The sequence below is a fragment of the Piliocolobus tephrosceles genome, chromosome 10 (genome assembly GCF_002776525.5).
Source record: "Piliocolobus tephrosceles isolate RC106 chromosome 10, ASM277652v3, whole genome shotgun sequence".
Lineage (NCBI taxonomy): Eukaryota > Metazoa > Chordata > Mammalia > Primates > Cercopithecidae > Piliocolobus > Piliocolobus tephrosceles.
The window spans coordinates 121,604,920-121,621,909 of NC_045443.1; the positions used below are offsets into that span (position 1 = coordinate 121,604,920).

At 44.7% G+C, this 16,990-nt stretch overlaps 1 protein-coding gene across 2 annotated transcripts in view; it reads left to right on the forward strand.

Annotated features, from left to right (window-relative positions):
• Positions 1–16,990, forward strand: part of DNAH10 (dynein axonemal heavy chain 10) — a 175,380-nt gene that overhangs the window by 2,966 nt on the left and 155,424 nt on the right. For both annotated transcript variants that reach the window (XM_031936393.1, XM_026457372.2), the window contains exons 2-6: positions 2,552–2,632; positions 6,797–6,897; positions 8,054–8,162; positions 9,349–9,464; positions 15,640–15,859. In XM_031936393.1, coding sequence (XP_031792253.1) covers positions 2,552–2,632; positions 6,797–6,897; positions 8,054–8,162; positions 9,349–9,464; positions 15,640–15,859 — 627 coding nt within the window. The remainder of the gene's footprint in view (positions 1–2,551; positions 2,633–6,796; positions 6,898–8,053; positions 8,163–9,348; positions 9,465–15,639; positions 15,860–16,990) is intronic.

Sequence of the window (16,990 nt, forward strand, 5' to 3'; positions counted from 1 at the left end):
GGGGTTCTGGCCAGGTGGGGAGAAGAGACCTTATCCCCAGCTCCACACGCTGTCACTCACTCTCTGCTTGTTAAACCTACAGGCTCATATTAAACCCTTAAACAGTTTCCCTAGATTATTTTTGGGGAACAGGTGGTTCTAGTCTGTTCAGAGGATCTGCAGAGAGCCCAGTGTGTCCCTTCTTTCCTTTTTTTTTTCCTCCTCTTTCTGCCCCTCCCCTGGTCAAGATTTCTCTCTGCTCTTGGTTAAAAATGATAGGAATGGAGACAATCAGATACTGGGGCAGGTGGTGGTAAGAAAGGTGAGGTGTCCTTCCGGGCAGCGGATACCCAAGATACTGATCCAGAAGGTACTTGTGTTCCTTCTGGAAAAAACAAAATGGCATCATACTGTACATATCATTTAGTAACTTCCTTACATTTAAAGGAATTTCACAAATATTGCCAGACACATGTTCTCTTAAAAAATCACAGAACATAGAATTACCTCTAAAAAGAAAAAGCGACCCTTCTCCATCCCTTAAGCCCCAGTCCTGCTCCTATTCCTACAGGGTTAACCACCATCATTAGTCTGGTGTGTTTCTGGCTGACTCTTTTGTCAGATTATCAGTCAATCAATCAATCAATCATCTACCAACCGACTGATCTGTCTTCCTAGCTTCCTATACATCTATCTATCTCCTGTCTACCTATTTAATTACCTATACATCTATCTCTCTCTATTATCTGTCTGACCAATCTATCTGTGTATCTATCTACCTATCATTCACCTATCGTATATCTATCCATCTATCAATTATCTACCGATTTATCTACCTACGTACCTATACATCTATCTCTCTCTCTATACATCTATCTCTCTACCTATTTACCTACCTATACATCTATCTATCTCTATCTATACATCTATCTAGCTATCTACCTACCTACCTATATATCTATCTATACCTCTATCTATATCCCGTCTACCTACTTACCTATACATCTCTCTCTGTCTCCTGTCTACCTAATTACCTATACATCTCTCTCTCTCTCTATTATCTACCAACTGACCAATCTATCTGTGTGTCTGTCTACCTATCATTTACCTAGCATCTATCTATCCATCTATCAATTATCTACCAATTTATCTATCTACCTACCTACCTATACGTCTATCTCTATCTATACATCTGTCTACCTATTTATCTATCCATCTGCCTATCTCTGTCTGTCTAGGCATGAGGTTAGGGCTGTTGAGATCAATTAATCAGCCTACCTACCTTCCTACCTACTTATCATCTATATCTGTCTATCCTTGTTCTATCTACAATCTATATTTCTCTCTATAATGATAATATATAGATATGTAGAGTTCCTAAAACTATAAATATCATACTATATATACACATTATTTTGTGACCTCTCCCTCCACCACTTGTCTTGGTTAATTTTTCACGTCAATACCTACAGTTCTAACTAACTTGATAGATTTTAAATACATACATATACCGTATTCTACTCATCCATTATCTAATTAATAGACACTTAGCTTTTCAGAGTATTCATTCTACAAACAATGGAACAACGTCCGTCTATCCTTGCATACTTTGTGTATTTCTGGAGGATAGATTTATAAAAATGAAATGCATCTGTAACAAGTATGGTCTTTTACAATTTGAGTAGGTCCTGTTGGTCCACAACCAGTGGTGGTGGATGAGACGCCTGTTTGCCAACAGCCTCCCCGACATTCAATATTGGCCATTTTTTAGATTTTTGCCAATTCCATAGAAGAAAAGTAGATGCACTTCCTTACTCTAATTTATGTAAATGTTAGTGTAGTTGAGCCTCTTTTTTTCTCCCTTCAGTTTTTTCTTTTCTTTTCTTTCTTTTTTTTTTTTTTGAGACAGAACCTCACCCTATCTCCCAGGCTGGAGTGCAGTGGCACGATCTCAGCTCACTGCAACCTCCATCTCTTGGGCTCAAGTGATTCTCCTGCCTCAGCCTCCTGAGTAGCTGGGATTACAGGCACGTGCCACCATACCCAGCTAATTTTTTTGTATTTTTAATAGAGATGGGGTTTCACCATGTTGACCAGGCTGGTCTCGAGCTCCTGATCTCAAGTGATCCACCCATCTCAGCCTCCCAAAGTGCTGGGATTACAGGCATGAGCCACTGTGCCTGGCCTCCTTCAGTTTTTAAATTGTGGTAGCATACACATGACCTGCAATTTACATCTTAACAATTTTGAAATGTACAGTTTAGGGTGTTAAATACATTCATAGTGTTGTGCACCCAGGAGCCTCTTTCTTATGCTTCTTGGTTGTTTGTATTTCTTCTGGGCTGGTGGTAACTCTGATCATTTCTGTGTCCTTCATCTCTTGGCAGAATTTGCGCAAACCTCCTTGGCTGTCACTGAAAGCTGGCTCCAGTAAGGAATACTGCTGTAACATAACGAGTCTCCTGTGGGCCACATCCCAACCCCTTGGCTCCACAGAAAGCAAATATGTCAGGTGTTTCGTGCAGAGAACAATTACGTTTTATATTTTCTTCCCATTTATGTGGCCATAAAGATGAGATACCTGTCCTGTCTGCAGAGGAAGAAGAGGAAGAAGAGATTTATTCTCAAAAAGAGTCCGTGGATAAAGGACGAGGTGTGGAGAGTTGGGAGGGGTCATGGGAGGGTGGAACTGAAAAAGCCCCTGCCCTCTCGGCAGTGGGAGTAGGGTGCTGCCTGCCATGCCAGAATCAGCTTTTACTTTCACTGGGTATGAAGCACAAAGAGGAAGTGCTGGGTCATGAATAAACACATGTAGTAGTTTCCCATGGCTGCCGTCACAAGTGACCACAGACTGGGTGGCTGAAAAAAACACAGATGTATTCTCAAAGCTCTGGAGGCTAGAACTCCAAAATCAAGGTGCTGGCAGGGCTGCGCTCTCTCGGCGGGACCAAGGGGAGGATCCTTCCCAGCCTCCTCACTGCAGTCTGGAGGGCAGGGTGTCCTCGGCCTGCAGCATCATCACTCCAGTCTCTGCATCCATCATCACATGGCCTTGTCCCCTCTGTGTCTTTCTTCTCCGTGTGTCCTCTCTCCTTATGCTTCTTCTATTTTTTTTTTTTTTTTTTTTTTGAGACAGAGTCTCGCTCTTGTCACCCAAGCTGGAGTGCGATGGCGTGATCTCAGCTCACTGCAACCTCCGCCTCCAGGGTTCAAGTGATTCTCCTGCCTCAGCCTCCCAAGTAGCTGGGACTACAGGCGCCCAGCTAATTTTTGTATTTTTAGTAAAGATGGGGTTTCACCATCTTGGCCAGGCTGGCCTTGAACTCTGGACCTCAGGTGATCCGCCCTCCTCGGCCGCCCAAAGTGCTGGGATTACAGGCATGAGCCACCGTGCCCAGCCATCCTCTGTCCTTATACAGGCACCAGTCACCTTGGATTTTGGGCCCACTCTAATCCATATCGTCTTTACTAATTACATCTGCAAAGACCCTGTTTCCAAACGAGGTCACCTCTTGAGGACATGCATTGTGGGGGACACTCTTCAACCGAGTGTAGTATGTAACATACAAACGCTCATACCGGCAGTATCTGAGCCAGCTCGGCAAACACATGCGTTGTACTTTGTTTTGTAGAGTAGGCTTCCCACTACGCAAACTGCAGATGCCATTTTCTTAGGAGACTCTTCAAGGCACGGTACTTTTCATTTATTTATTTATTTTTGAGACAGGACCTCACTCTGTTGCCCAGGCTGGAGTGATACAGTCATAGCTCACTTCAGCCTCTAACTTCTAGGCTCAGGCATCCTCCTGACTCAGGCTCCTGAGGAGCTGGGACTATAGAGGTACACCAACATGCCTGACGACATTTTGATTTTCTGTAGAGATGGGGTCTTGCTATGTTGCCAGGCTGGTCTCAAACTCCTGGGCTCAAGCAATCCTCCCACCTCAACCTTCCAAAGTGTTGGGATTACAGGCATGAGCCACTGCTCTCGGCCAATAATTTATTTATTTATTTTTATTTATTTATTTATTTATTTTTTGAGATGGAGTCTCGCTCTGTCGCCGCGGCTGGAGTGCAGTGGCCGGATCTCAGCTTACTGCAAGCTCCGCCTCCCAGGTTTACACCATTCTCCTGCCTCAGCCTCCCGAGTAGCTGGGACTACAGGCGCCCGCCACCTCGCCTGGCTAGTTTTTTTTTTGTATTTTTAGTAGAGACGGGGTTTCACCATGTTAGCCAGGATGGTCTCGATCTCCTGACCTCATGATCCGCCCGTCTCAGCCTCCCAAAGTGCTGGGATTACAGGCTTGAGCCACCGCGCCCAGCCAAGAATTTATTTTTAACCAAATTATAATCCCCTCAAGTAGCAAAGATTGTGGAGAGGGAACTACAAGTTAGAAATAAAAGATAGTCTGAATAAGGCTTGTTTTAAGTGGGTTTTTGGTTTTTTTGTAGACAAATCTTGCTCTGTCACCTAGGCTGGAGTGCAACCTCTGCCTGCTGGATTCGAGCAATTCTCCTGCCTCAGCCTCCCGAGTAGCTGGGACTACAGGCACCCACCACCACGCCCAGCTAATTTTTGTATTTTTAGTAGAGATGGGGTTTCACCATGTTGGCCAGGCTGGTCTCAAACTCCTGACCTCAGGTGATCTACCCACTTTGGCCTCCCAAAGTGCTGGGATTACAGGCGTGAGCCAGCACGCCCGGCTTAAAGTGGGTTTTGATAAGGCAGGTGGCAGTTCTGGATTCCACAGCAGTGTCTGCTGAGGCCTCCTAGGAACGCACTCCCAGCTTCTGAGCCCAGTACATCCAGGAAGAGGACAGGCTTGGGTGGGAAGAGGCTGTTTAGGTGGGAAGGTCGGGGAAGCCCTTTCCCACAAAGTAAATTAACATTATTATATGTTTTCTTCTTTTCTTTTTATGGTAGTAAAATGGATGTAACATAAAACTTACAATTTTTTTTTTTTTTTTTTTTACCATTTCTAGGTGGCATTAAGTACATTCATAAGTGTATTTTCCTTTTTAAAGATGGGGCCTTGCTCTGTTGCCCAGGCTGGAGTGCTGTGGTGTGATCATAGCACCCTGTAGCCTTGAACTCTTGGGCTCAAGCGATCCTCCTGCCTCAGCCTTCCAAGTAGCTGGGACTACAGATGTGTGCCACCATGCCTGGCTAAGTTTTTTGTTTTTTTTTTTAACTTTAATTTTTTGGCCTGTTATGGTGGCTCACGCCTATAATCCCAGGATTTAGGGAGGCCAACGCAGGAGGATCACTTGAGGTCAAGAATTTGAGAGTAGCCCGGTCAACATGATGAAACCCGTCTCTACTAAAAACACAAAAATTAGCCAGGCGTGGTGGCACATACCTATAATCCCAGCTACTTGGGAGGCTGAGGCAGGAGAATCACTTGAACTTGGAAGACGGAGGTTGCAGTGAGCCAAGATCACGCCACTGCACTCCAGCCTGGGTGACATAGTGAGATCCGTCTCAAAATGTTTTTTTTTGTAGAGACGAGGTTTCACTACATTGCCCAGGCTGGTTTCAAACTCCCGGCCTCAAATGATCTTCTAGCCTGTAGCTGGGACTACAGGTGTGCACCACCATGCCTGGATAACATTTTGATTTTTTGTAGAGATTAGCGACCACTCTAATGCTGTTAGAGAATTAGCAATGAACTACAGGCTATTTATGGCATGGCACCTGCTCCTAAGTGTGATTTTTTTTTTTTTTTTTTACTGTAGTCTATTGCTAGTTCTCTAATAATGTTGCTACTGCTATCTATAGACTATTCCTCTACCAACCACGGAGCCGATGCCTTTACCCGTGCTGTCATTCAGTCCTCCAGAATCTGGTTGGTAGATGTTACTGTCCCATTTTATGGATGAGAAAACTAACGGCAGAGAGGATTCAGCCCCCTCACACTGAGTTGACGCCAAAGCTGCAATGACTGCACAGTGCCTTTCAAAGTGAGAGTGAGGGAAACCTCCCAGGGAAAGCTCCTTTCTCTAATCAGCGGGCTTGTTGGATGTTCTGAGGGCTGAGACTTCGTATCTGCTGAGGTTTCTGAATCTGCATTAATCAGAGTGGACTTGAGACAGATGCATCATTTCATTTAGACTGTTTTTCTTCTCGTCCCTCACAAGTTTTGCATCTCATAGTGAAAAAGGAGTAAATGCTAACATGCTAGCTGTAATTCTTCTTTTTTTTGTTTTGAGATGGAGTCTTGCTCTGCCACCCAAGCTGCAGTGGCACAATCTTGGCTCACTGCAACCTCTACCTCTTGGCCTGAAGCGATTCTCTCGCCTCAGCCTCCCGAGTAGCTGGGATTACAGGCACGCACCACCACGCCCGGCTAATTTTTGTATTTTTAGTAGAGACAGGGTGTTGCCATGTTGGCCAGGCTGGTCTCAAACTCCTGACATCAAGTGATCCACCCACTGCAGCTTCCCAAAGTGCTGGGATTATAGGTGTGAGCCACTGAACCTGGCCTGTAATTCTTATCTTTATGATAAATTCCCTTTTAAGTAAAAAACCTCAGAGAAGTCACAGGGTCACAGGGTGGACACTGTACCTGAGTGAACGCGACACAAACATGTTAAATTTCTGATGGACACCCTGTCAAAAACGAAACACAATTCTTGTCAATTACAATGTGAGTCAAGGCCACAATCGGATTGATTGGAGCAGAAGGTATGCACAGCTATTTGATAACTTGCCTTTTGAATGAAATGCACTGGTGCACAAAATGCAAGGCTGCCCTTGATGGTAGAAAACCTAATTTTCGGATGATTTTCTCTTACACTTTGATTGATGTTTTTGCAGCTAAGCGTGCGTCACAGAGAACGGAATCTCTAGGCCAACATCTAATCGACGTAGAAGCTGAAGAAATGGACAAAGAGATTTCAGAAAATCTCCCTTCCAAAGTAAGCATGGCTCTTTGTCCTTGTTGGAGGGGTAATGGGGACCCCTGACGCCCTCTAAAATTCAGGGTAACTGACACAGCCCCAACCAAGGGATTTATCATGTTGGAATGGAGATTATAGGATCCCAAGGCCACCCTCAGATTCAGTGATTGGCTAGAAGGACCCACAGGACCCAGAAAATCTGTTATATTCATAGTTATAGTTTATTACAGGGAAAGGACGCAAATTAGAATCAGTAAAAAAAAAAAAAAAAAAAAAAAAAACAAAGAAAAAAAGGTACACAGGACAGTGACCAGAGGAAATCAGGCACAAGCTTCCATATGTTCCCTCCCAGTAGAGTTTCATGGACTGCACTTAATTCTCCTGGTAGCTGTGAGTGACAACATGCATGAAGCATTGCCAACCAGAGAGGCTCACCTGAGCCTTGGTGTCTGGGGTTTTTACTGGGGATCAGTCACACCGTCATGGAGCATCCACGTGGCAGACCTTAGTTACTCAGCTCCCCTTCATCTCCAGCCCTCATCAACACCCTAGAGGTTGAACTGATGCTGTATGACTGGAGCCCCAGCAAACAAAAACAGGCATTCACCAAAATCATGTTGTTCTCATACACCTTCAGACATGGCCCAAGGCTGTAGGTACACAAAGACTCCCATATTAGGCAGGATATTCCAAAAGCTTGGAAGTTGTCACCCCAAGAGCCAAAGGCCAGTTCTGAAGACATTTGGCATCTGTGGGGTTTGGACAACACAGGCCTGCTAAATGAACCCTGTTCTGTGAAAACCCCAAGGTTGGAGTTTAAGGCTAGGATGTAAGCATTCAGCCTGGTCTATGCTTACCAAAATCATGCTTCATTGCTTTATATATACGTCCCATCTGCAAAACAAAATTCAAGCTCCATCTGGACCTTTGCCAGGTCGGTTTGTTTAGGTGTTGCTGCACGGGTTGGTCCATAGAGGAGTCAGGCTGAGAGCTCAGAGTCTAGGTGAGTTTAGCTCCTGTACTTCGCTGGTACCCACTGTGTGGCTGTGGCTGCATTGTCAGAACATGAGTCCAGCCATTGTGTTGAGAGGAGAGCTTAGGTGTACTTGATATTAGGTTCTTTAGGTGAATGGATGTATCAGAAGAATGAATGATTTTGTTCCCCATGTTTCAGAGAATTGTGAAGCACATCGTGGAAAAGATGCATCTCCACATGCTCTGTGCCCCTCTTCCCAAGGAGTTCCTGGACCAAAATGTGGTGTTTTTTCTCAGAAATACCAAAGGTACATTTCTGGCACGTGTGTGCGTATGTGTGTTGAGGGAGTGTGGTTGTGCATGCACTTGTTCACTCTTTCTGTTTGTCTTTTTGTGGTTATCTTTCACTTATGCCAAGCTCTCTTTCTTTTCCATGCTGGGTTCTTATGTAGTCTTCTCAAAGCTAATTTCCAGTAAAGAAGTGTTAGATATAAAGAAATGTATTCAACCAATGATAGTGCATGTCTGCACATATTTGGAGAAGGTGTGAAGACTGAAACTTGTGAAATAATGGCTTCTGGGGGTATATTTGTTGTGTGTGTTTTGTTTCCCAGTTAGATCAAGGGAACAGTCCAAGTAACCTTTAAAATGTTTACCATGGTGATTGATTTTTGGTCAGGTAGAGTAAATACATATCAAATAAAACCTTGTTTGTTGGAAGGGTAGATGTTACCAAGTAGGTCTTTTCAAAAGATGCTTTGGCAATGAATTGAGGAAGACTTGCTGGGGAGTGAAGACAGGCAAAGCTAGTGCCCAGGCCAGTTTGGATGATTGTAACAAATTTCCATAGGCGGGGGGACTTCACTAACAAGCATCTATTTCTCACAGCTCTGGAGGCTGGGAAGTCCAAATCAAGGTGCTGGCGGATCTGGTGTCTGGCGGGCGCCACTTCCTGCTTCACAGATGGCGCCTTCTCCTATCCTCCTATGGTGGAGAGCCGAGAGAGAGAAAGCAAGCTCTCCTGTCTCTTCCCATAGGGACACCAATCCCATCGTGAGACTCCACCCTCATGACCTAGTCACCTACCAAAGGCCCCAGCTTCTAATACCTTTGCCTTGGGGATTTAAGCTTCAACATGTGGATTTTGGGGTCATTCAGTCCATAGCAGCAAGGAATCCAGCCAACATTTCTAGACAACCCAAATAATTTCTGGTTTTGGCCAGTGTTAGATACTCCAACCAGATCAGCGAATGTGTGCAGCTCATGTGCGCTGTTCATACTAATCCGTGAACCACAGTGCATTGGTATCCATTTCAGCTTCTCATGGGCCCTCAGATTTGTTTAAACACAAATAGAGGATGTTCTGAATCTGTAACCAGAACATTCCTTATAGCAACTTGGGAAGAAGGAGAAGATTCCTGTTCTCTTGGAAATGTTAACTGTTGGCTGCTCTCTCTCCCACTGACCTTACATTCTACACCTGTTTTTATTTAGAGCCAATCTCTGAAGCTATCGACATGAAGGAAGCTATGGAAATTATGCCGGAAACACTGGAGTATGGAATTATAAACGCTAATGTGCTCCATTTTCTGAAGGATATTATATGTCAGGTAAACATGGAGAAAGGAAGAAATTCTAGTATTTCTGAAGTTGAGGTCATGTGGTTTTTTTATTCCACAAATAAGTAGTGGGCAGCTCTTCTGTCTCAGGTGCTGTTATGGGCACTGAGGGTCAGGCAGTGGACAGAACAGTCAATGGCCCTGCTCTCTAGGAGCTTATGTAGGGGAAAGACATGGCACACAAGCACATTTATGAGAAAATACCAGGCGCTGACAAGTGGCGTGAGGAAAATAAACCCTGATATGAGACAGAAATGGGCCATGCACACTGCATGTGTGTGCAGAGGGCATGGTGAGGAATGGTCTTGCTGAGGATGTGATGTCTAAGCTTTCTTTTTTATTTTTATTATGTTTTGAAACAGGGTCTCTCTGCCATCTAGTCTGGAGTGCAGTGGCACGATCACGGCTCACTGCAGCCTCAAACTCTCAAGCTGATCCTGCCTCAGCCTCCTGAGTGGCTGGGATTATAGGCATATACTACCATGCCTGGCTCATTTTTGTACTTTTTGTAGAGACCGGGTCTCACCATGTTGTCCCAGCTGATCTCCAACTCCTGGGCTCAAGCAATCTGCCCGCCTTGGCCTCCCAAAGTGCTGTGATTACAGGCATGAGCCACCATGCTTGGCCTGAGCTTTATAGACCAAAAAAATGAAAAACTCATCAGCAGGCCTTTTTCATGAATGATAAGTTATTAGGGAAATGCACTAGGGAAGGAAGGAGGAGGTGATATTGAACTGAGACCCAAATGAGGCCAAGGCATCAGACACGATAGGATGTGGAGGAAGAGCATGCTGGGCAGAGAGAACAGCAGGTGCAAAGGCCCTGAGGTAGGAGCAGCCTCTGCTTGGCTCAGTAGCAGGAGGACGGCCAGTGTGGCTGGAGGGAGGGCTGGAAGTGAAGGCAGGTTTAAGCAGGGGAACAACAGGATCTGGTTTGCATTTTACCTCTGGCTATTATGGGAAAACATATTGCTGGGGTGGAGGGGAAGGAAAAACCAAGTAGAAAGCCATGGAAGAGCCCAGGTGGAGGGCTGTATGAGTCCATTTTCATGCTGCTAGAAAGAACAACCCGTAATTTATAAAGGAAAGAGGTTAAATTGAGTCACAGTTCTGCATGGCTGTGTAGGTCTCAGGAAACTTAAAATCATGGTGGAAGGGGAAGCAAACACATCCTTCTTCACATGATGACAGGAAGGAGAAGTGTTGAGCAAAGAGGGAAAAGCCCCTTATAAAACCATAAGATCTCATGAGAACTCACTCACTATCATGAGAACAGTGGCATGGGGGTAACCTTCCCCAGGATTCAATTACCTCCCACTAGGTCTCTCCCATGACACGTGGGGATTATGGGAACTACAATTCAAGATGAGATTTGGGTGGGGACACGGCCAAACCACGTCAAGGGTGATGGTTATTTAGGCTTCAATCAGGGGAGGGAGGGAGAAGCAGACAGTGTGAGGAATGCCTTGAGGATCAGGCCATGGGACTTGCTGATGACCAGGATCTGGAGGCTTTGAAAAGTATCACAAGAATAGAGAGTACAAAAAATGACTCTTGGTCCCAGCACTTTAGGAGGGTGAGGCGGGAGGATTGCTTGAGACTAGGAGTTTGAGAACAGCCTGGGCAATATAGCAAGACCCCATCTCTAAAAAAAAAAATTAAAAAAGAATGACTCTTAGAATTTGGGTCTGAGAAACTGGGAGGATGGTGAAGTCATTACTGAGATGGAGGATGGGGAGAAACAGATATGGAGAGAAACTCAAGTGTTGTATTTTGCATGTTAAGCACAGGTGGCCTCTTAGACATTCAAGTCAAGGTGTGAAGCAGGATGTATGAGTCTGGAGCTCCACAGGGAACTCAGGGCATCCATCTAGCAAATATTCATTGAGCACCTACTGTATTTCATAGCAATGAACAACTGAGACAAGGTCTCTGCCTCATGGAGCTTTCATTCTAGACGGGAAGATGTACATTAAGCAAGATCAATGAGAAAATATATAGTGTGTTAGATAGCAACAAGAGTTAGGGAGAAAAATGAAACCAGATAGGGAAGAAAAAGGAAACAAGGGGGATAGGGAACGTTGATAGGGAAAGGTGGGACTTTTGCAATTTTAGATAGGGTGGCCAGGAAGACTTCACTGAGAAGATGCGGATAAAAAAGTCCAAACCAACACAGTATCCTCTTTTGCTTGGTCTATTGCAGTAGCCTCCAAAAAGTTCCCCCAGTTTCTGTTCTTACCCTCTACGCTACATTCTCCACATGCACCAGAGTGATGCTTTAAAATACGGGCGTCATCAGCACAGAGACGGTGTAAAACCAAGGGACCAGGTGGAACAACCAAGGGAGGGAATAGAGATGGAAGAGATGAGGGGAGAGGAAAGTTAGGACATGGGTGATCCAGAAGCCAAGAGAAGATGATGCTTCATGGAAGAAGGGAGGGGCCCGCTGTGCCACTTGCTGCTGGAGGTCAAGAAGGCACAGGCAAAGAAGAGCGGGAGGGCTTGGCCCTGGGTGACTTCCATGTGAGCAGTTCTGGGGATGGGAGCAGACGAGGTCTCACTGAGGACAAGTCACCCTGTGAGTTAGGCTGTGGGGCCTCCCCACTGAGCTGCCAGCACACAAGGGACGTTCCACCCAAAGATACCCTCCTTCATCGGGATGATGTCTTTTCCTGGTGTGACTTTGGAGGACTCAAGAACATTGGCTACCTTCTTATTTATTTATTTATTTTTATTTTTTGTTTTTATTCATTTATTTTTGAGACAGGGTCTCATTCTGCCACCTAGGCTGGAGTGCAGTGGCGCAAGCATGGCTCACTGCAGGCTTGACCTCCCAGGCTTAAATGATCCTCCCACCTCAGCCTCCTGAGTAGCTGGGAGGATCATTAAAAATTAGCCAAGTGCACGCCACGCCACAATCCCTGGATGATTTTTGTATTTTTTTTTTTTTAGAAACAATGTCTCAGTATGTTGCCAAGGCTGGTCTCAAACTCCTGGGCTCAAGTGATCTGCCCACCTCAGCTTCCCAAAATGTTGGGATTGCAGGCATGAGCCACCACATCTGGCCACGCCGGCTACTTTCTTACGCAAACGGAACTTACCATTCTAAAATAACATCAACCCCATCTCTACCAAAAAGAAAAAGAAAAATCTGCTGGGCACGGCTGTGGGTGTCTGTAGTCCCAGCTACTCTGGAGGCTGAGGTGGGAGGATTGCTTGAACCCAGGAGTTTGAGGTTGCAGTGCATGGTGGTCATGCCACTGCACTATAGCCTGGGTGACAGAGAGATACTCCATCTCTTAAAAAAAAAAAAAAAAGAAAAATAAATAAAATAAGATAACATCAAAACATGATGTGTAATTAATTATTCGTGGTTATATGCATTATGACAACCAGAGTCATGTCTAAAGGACACAGGGCTCAACTTGAAGAGGCTCATGCCAGCCACAGATGGGACATTTTGACCTTCAGTAAGGATAAAATTGCAGTAGATTGAAGCATAGAAAATATATTCAAATACGGCCGGGCGCAGTGGCTCATGCCTGTAATCCTAGCACTTTGGGAGGCCAAGGTGAGTGGATCACCTGAGGTCAGGAGTTCGAGACCAGCCTGATCAATATGTTGAAACCCCTGTCTCTACTAAAATTACAAAAATTACCCGGGTGTGATGGCGGGCGCCTGTAGTCCCAGCTACTTGGGAGACTGAGGCAGGAGAATCGCTTGAACCCAGGAGGTGGAGGTTGCAGTGAGCTGAGGTCGTGTTACTGCACTCCAGCCTGGGTGACAGAAAGAGCAGCTCAAAAAAAAAAAAAAAAAAATATATATATATATATTCAAATGCACAAGTTAAAAAATTTTTTTGAGACAGAGTTCTTACTCCATTGCCCAGGCTATAGTGCAATAGCACAATCACATCTCACTGCAGCCTTAAACTCCCAGGTTCACGGGATCCACCCATCTCAGCCTCCAGAGTAGCTGGGTCCATAGGTGCGCACCACTAAGACTGTCTATTTTTTTTTTTTTTTTTTTGAGGTGAAGTCTCGCTCTGTCGCTCAGGCTGGAGTGCAGTGGTGTGATCTCAGCTTACTGCAACCTCTGCCTCCCGGATTCATGACATTCTCCTGCCTCAGTCTCCCGAGTAGCTGGGACTAGAGGCACCCGCCACCACACCTGGCTAATTTTTTGTATTTTTGGTAGAGATGGGGTTTCACTGTGTTAGCCAGGATGCTCTTGATCTCCTGATCTCGTGATCCACCCACCTCGGCCTCCCAAAGTGCTGGGATTATAGGTGTGAGCCACTGCACCTGGCCAAACTTTTTTTTTTTAATTGTAGAGATGGGGTCTCCCTATGTTGCCCCGGCTGTTCTCAAACTCCTGGGCTCAAGAGATTTTCCCGCCTTGGCCTCTCAAAGTGCTGGGATTATAGGCATATAAGCTACCATGCCCAGCCTTTCAAATCCAATGAATTTATAATGATCTTTAAAAGTCCTGATGGATCACTTCTGGAGGATGATAGAGAACCACTGTACTATTTCGAAAATTGGGCAAACAAAGAGGAGTCAAGCATTTATGTTGCCTTCCCCATATGAAATGTACAAGATCATCTAGTAGTAGCTGTGAGAGGCGTCTCTATATCAGCATCTCAGCTAATAAACAGACATTTTAGAACATTTAAGTTTTGGAACCCCCACTTGATTAATGGACCTGGGGGTGGGAGGAGAGAGAGACAGAGAGAGAGAGAGAGAAACAAAACCCAAACCAAGAATTTGTTTCCTGATGGAAGAAACACCAGTCATATTTTGGTCAAGTCTTTGGTCCCAGCTGCCAATGTGCAGCAAATACACATCACGGAGGAAGTCTGGCTGCACAGTGAGTGTGTCGTCAGCAACATTTGGATTGGTCAGCTCTACTAATCCAACATTCTGGGTTCTTCAGTATGTTGCAGGAAATACATATAGATTCAAAGAGTCTTAAAAGAGGTATCAAAATTTTAAGAAATATAGGCAAAACTAAAAAACAAAAACAAAATTCAGCCAACCAACCAACTCAATCAACCCAGAGGCATTTATAGATCACTTTTTATGTGGTGGGGGCTAAGTTGTTTGGTACTTGTATTCCAGTGACTTCATAAATGTGTGCTTCTGTCTCTAGCTACATTTCAAAGAAACTATGTCCTCAAGAACTTAATTTACAAGAATAAGATGGTCCTGAGCTGATGGTTTAACACACAGTTTCTTACTTCCCTGTACCAGTTTCCCCTCCCTCCCTCCTTTCTTTCTCTCTCTCTCTCTCTTTCTTTCTGAGACAGGGTCTTGCTCTATCACCCAGGTTGGAGTGCAGTGGTGCGATCTCGGCTCACTGCAAACTGCCACCTCCTGGTTCAAGCAATTCTCATGTCTCAGCCTCTTGAGTAGCTTGGACCACAGGTGTGCACCACCACACCCAGCTAATTTTTGTATTTTTAGTAGAGATGGGGTTTTACCATGTTGGCCAGGCTGGCCTTGAACTCCTGATCTCAAGTGATCCACCAGCCTCGGCCTCCCAAAGTGCTGGGATTACGGGCATGAGCCACCGCAGCCAGCCCCCTGTGCCACAGTTTGTAACTTCTCAGTTACTGGTGGTATACAGAAATAACAGTTCTGTTTTTGGGGCAGTCGTGTCAGGCCTGGTTAAAATTGGTGCCCTTGGATCACTTTGTCAAATGTAATTTCTCTGTCTTTAGGTCTGTGCTCCAGGTTTGAGTGCTTTTCACTTTGCACGTTTGTATCTCAATATAAAAGAATATTCAGGCCAGGCACAGGGGTCACGCCTGTAATCCCAGCACTTTAGAGGCCAGGGCGGGTGGATCATGAGGTCGGGAGATCGAGACAAGCCTGGACAAGATGGTGAAACCCTGTCTGTACTAAAAATACAAAAATTAGCTGGGTGTGGTGGCGCGTGCCTGTAATCCCAGCTACTCGGGAGACGGAGGCAGAAGAATCGCTTGCACTGGGGAGGTGGAGGTTGCAGTGAGCCAAGATTGCGCCACTGCACTCCAGCCTGGTGACAGCGCCAGACTCTGTTTCAGAAAAAAAAAAAAAAAGAATATTCAAAACCAGAGGCAATTTAAATACATGAATTGTTGCAAATGACATCATAGGATGTATTTCATAAAATTGGCATTTCAGGTTTTTTTGCCAGCATTGTCCTTCAATCAGCACAGGACGAGTACAACTGTGGGAGTTACATCTGGAGAAGGCTTTGATTCCTCTGAGTACGAATCAGACCTGCCGCCCGTGCCTGGGGAGGCAGTAGAATATCACAGTATTCAATTAATACGGGATGAATTTCTAATGAATGTGCAGAAATTTGCAAGTAATATTCAACGAACCATGCAGCAACTTGAAGGTAAGGTTTCATTTTCCTCCTTTTTAGTTAAGAATGATTAATTTACTGTAGTTGGGATTACAGGTGCATGCCACCATGCCTGGCTAACTTTTACAACTTTTTTTTTTTTTTTTTTTTTATAAAGATGGGGTCTCAGTTTGTTGCTCAGGCTGGCAAAAATAATTTTAGCACAGGATTTTTTTTTTTTTTTTTTTTTTGAGACGGAGTCTCACTCTGTTGCCCAGGTTGGAGTGCAGTGGTGAGATCTTGGCTCACTGCGACCTCCACCCCCTGGGTTCAAGGGATACTCCTGCCTCAGCCTCCCGAGGAGCTGGGATTACAGGCATGCACCACCACACCCAGCTAATTTTTGTATTTTTAATAGAGACGGGGTTTTACCATGTTGGCCAGGCTGGTCTTAAACTCCTGACTTCAAATGATCCACCTGCCTCAGCCTCTCAGAGTACTGGGATTACAAGTGTGAGCCACTGTGCCCGGCCTAGCACACGATTTTGAATACATTTTTCTTCATTGTTTTCTAGTAGTCAACATCCAGTGATGAGAAACTGAATGTTCTTCTAATTTTTCTCCCCTCCCCCTTTTACATGCTTTTAAGACCATCTGGTTATCCCTAGTATTTTGATGTTAGGATGACGGGTCTGTGTGTGGTACTTTTTCCATTCATTTTTTTAAACACTCAGTGGGTGTTTTCAGTCCAAAGACTGAAAAATTCTCTTGACATTTTCCTCCACTATTTGTTTTCTCTTGCTGAAATTCCTGCTGGATGCATGTCTGGAGATCCTATTTCTTATCTTTTCTCTTGTATTTTTCATCTTTTTGTCTTTGTATTCTTTCCTGGAGTGTTCTTCAACTTCTGTGTTACCAACATTTGATTGCCAGTCACATCCACTATTATATTTTTAATTTTTAAGATCTCTTATTCTCTGATTGTATTTTTTTTTTCATAGCATCCTGTTCTTGTTTGATGGATGCCATATGTCTCAAATCTCTGAGACAAATAGTTGGGCTTTCCTTTTGGAAATGTTCTCTTTTTGCCCTGCCCTGCCTCCCCTCCCCTCCCCTCCCTTTTTCTTTCTTTTGTTTTCTTTCCTTTCTTTTTTCTTTTCTTCTTTTTTTTTTTTGACAAGGTCT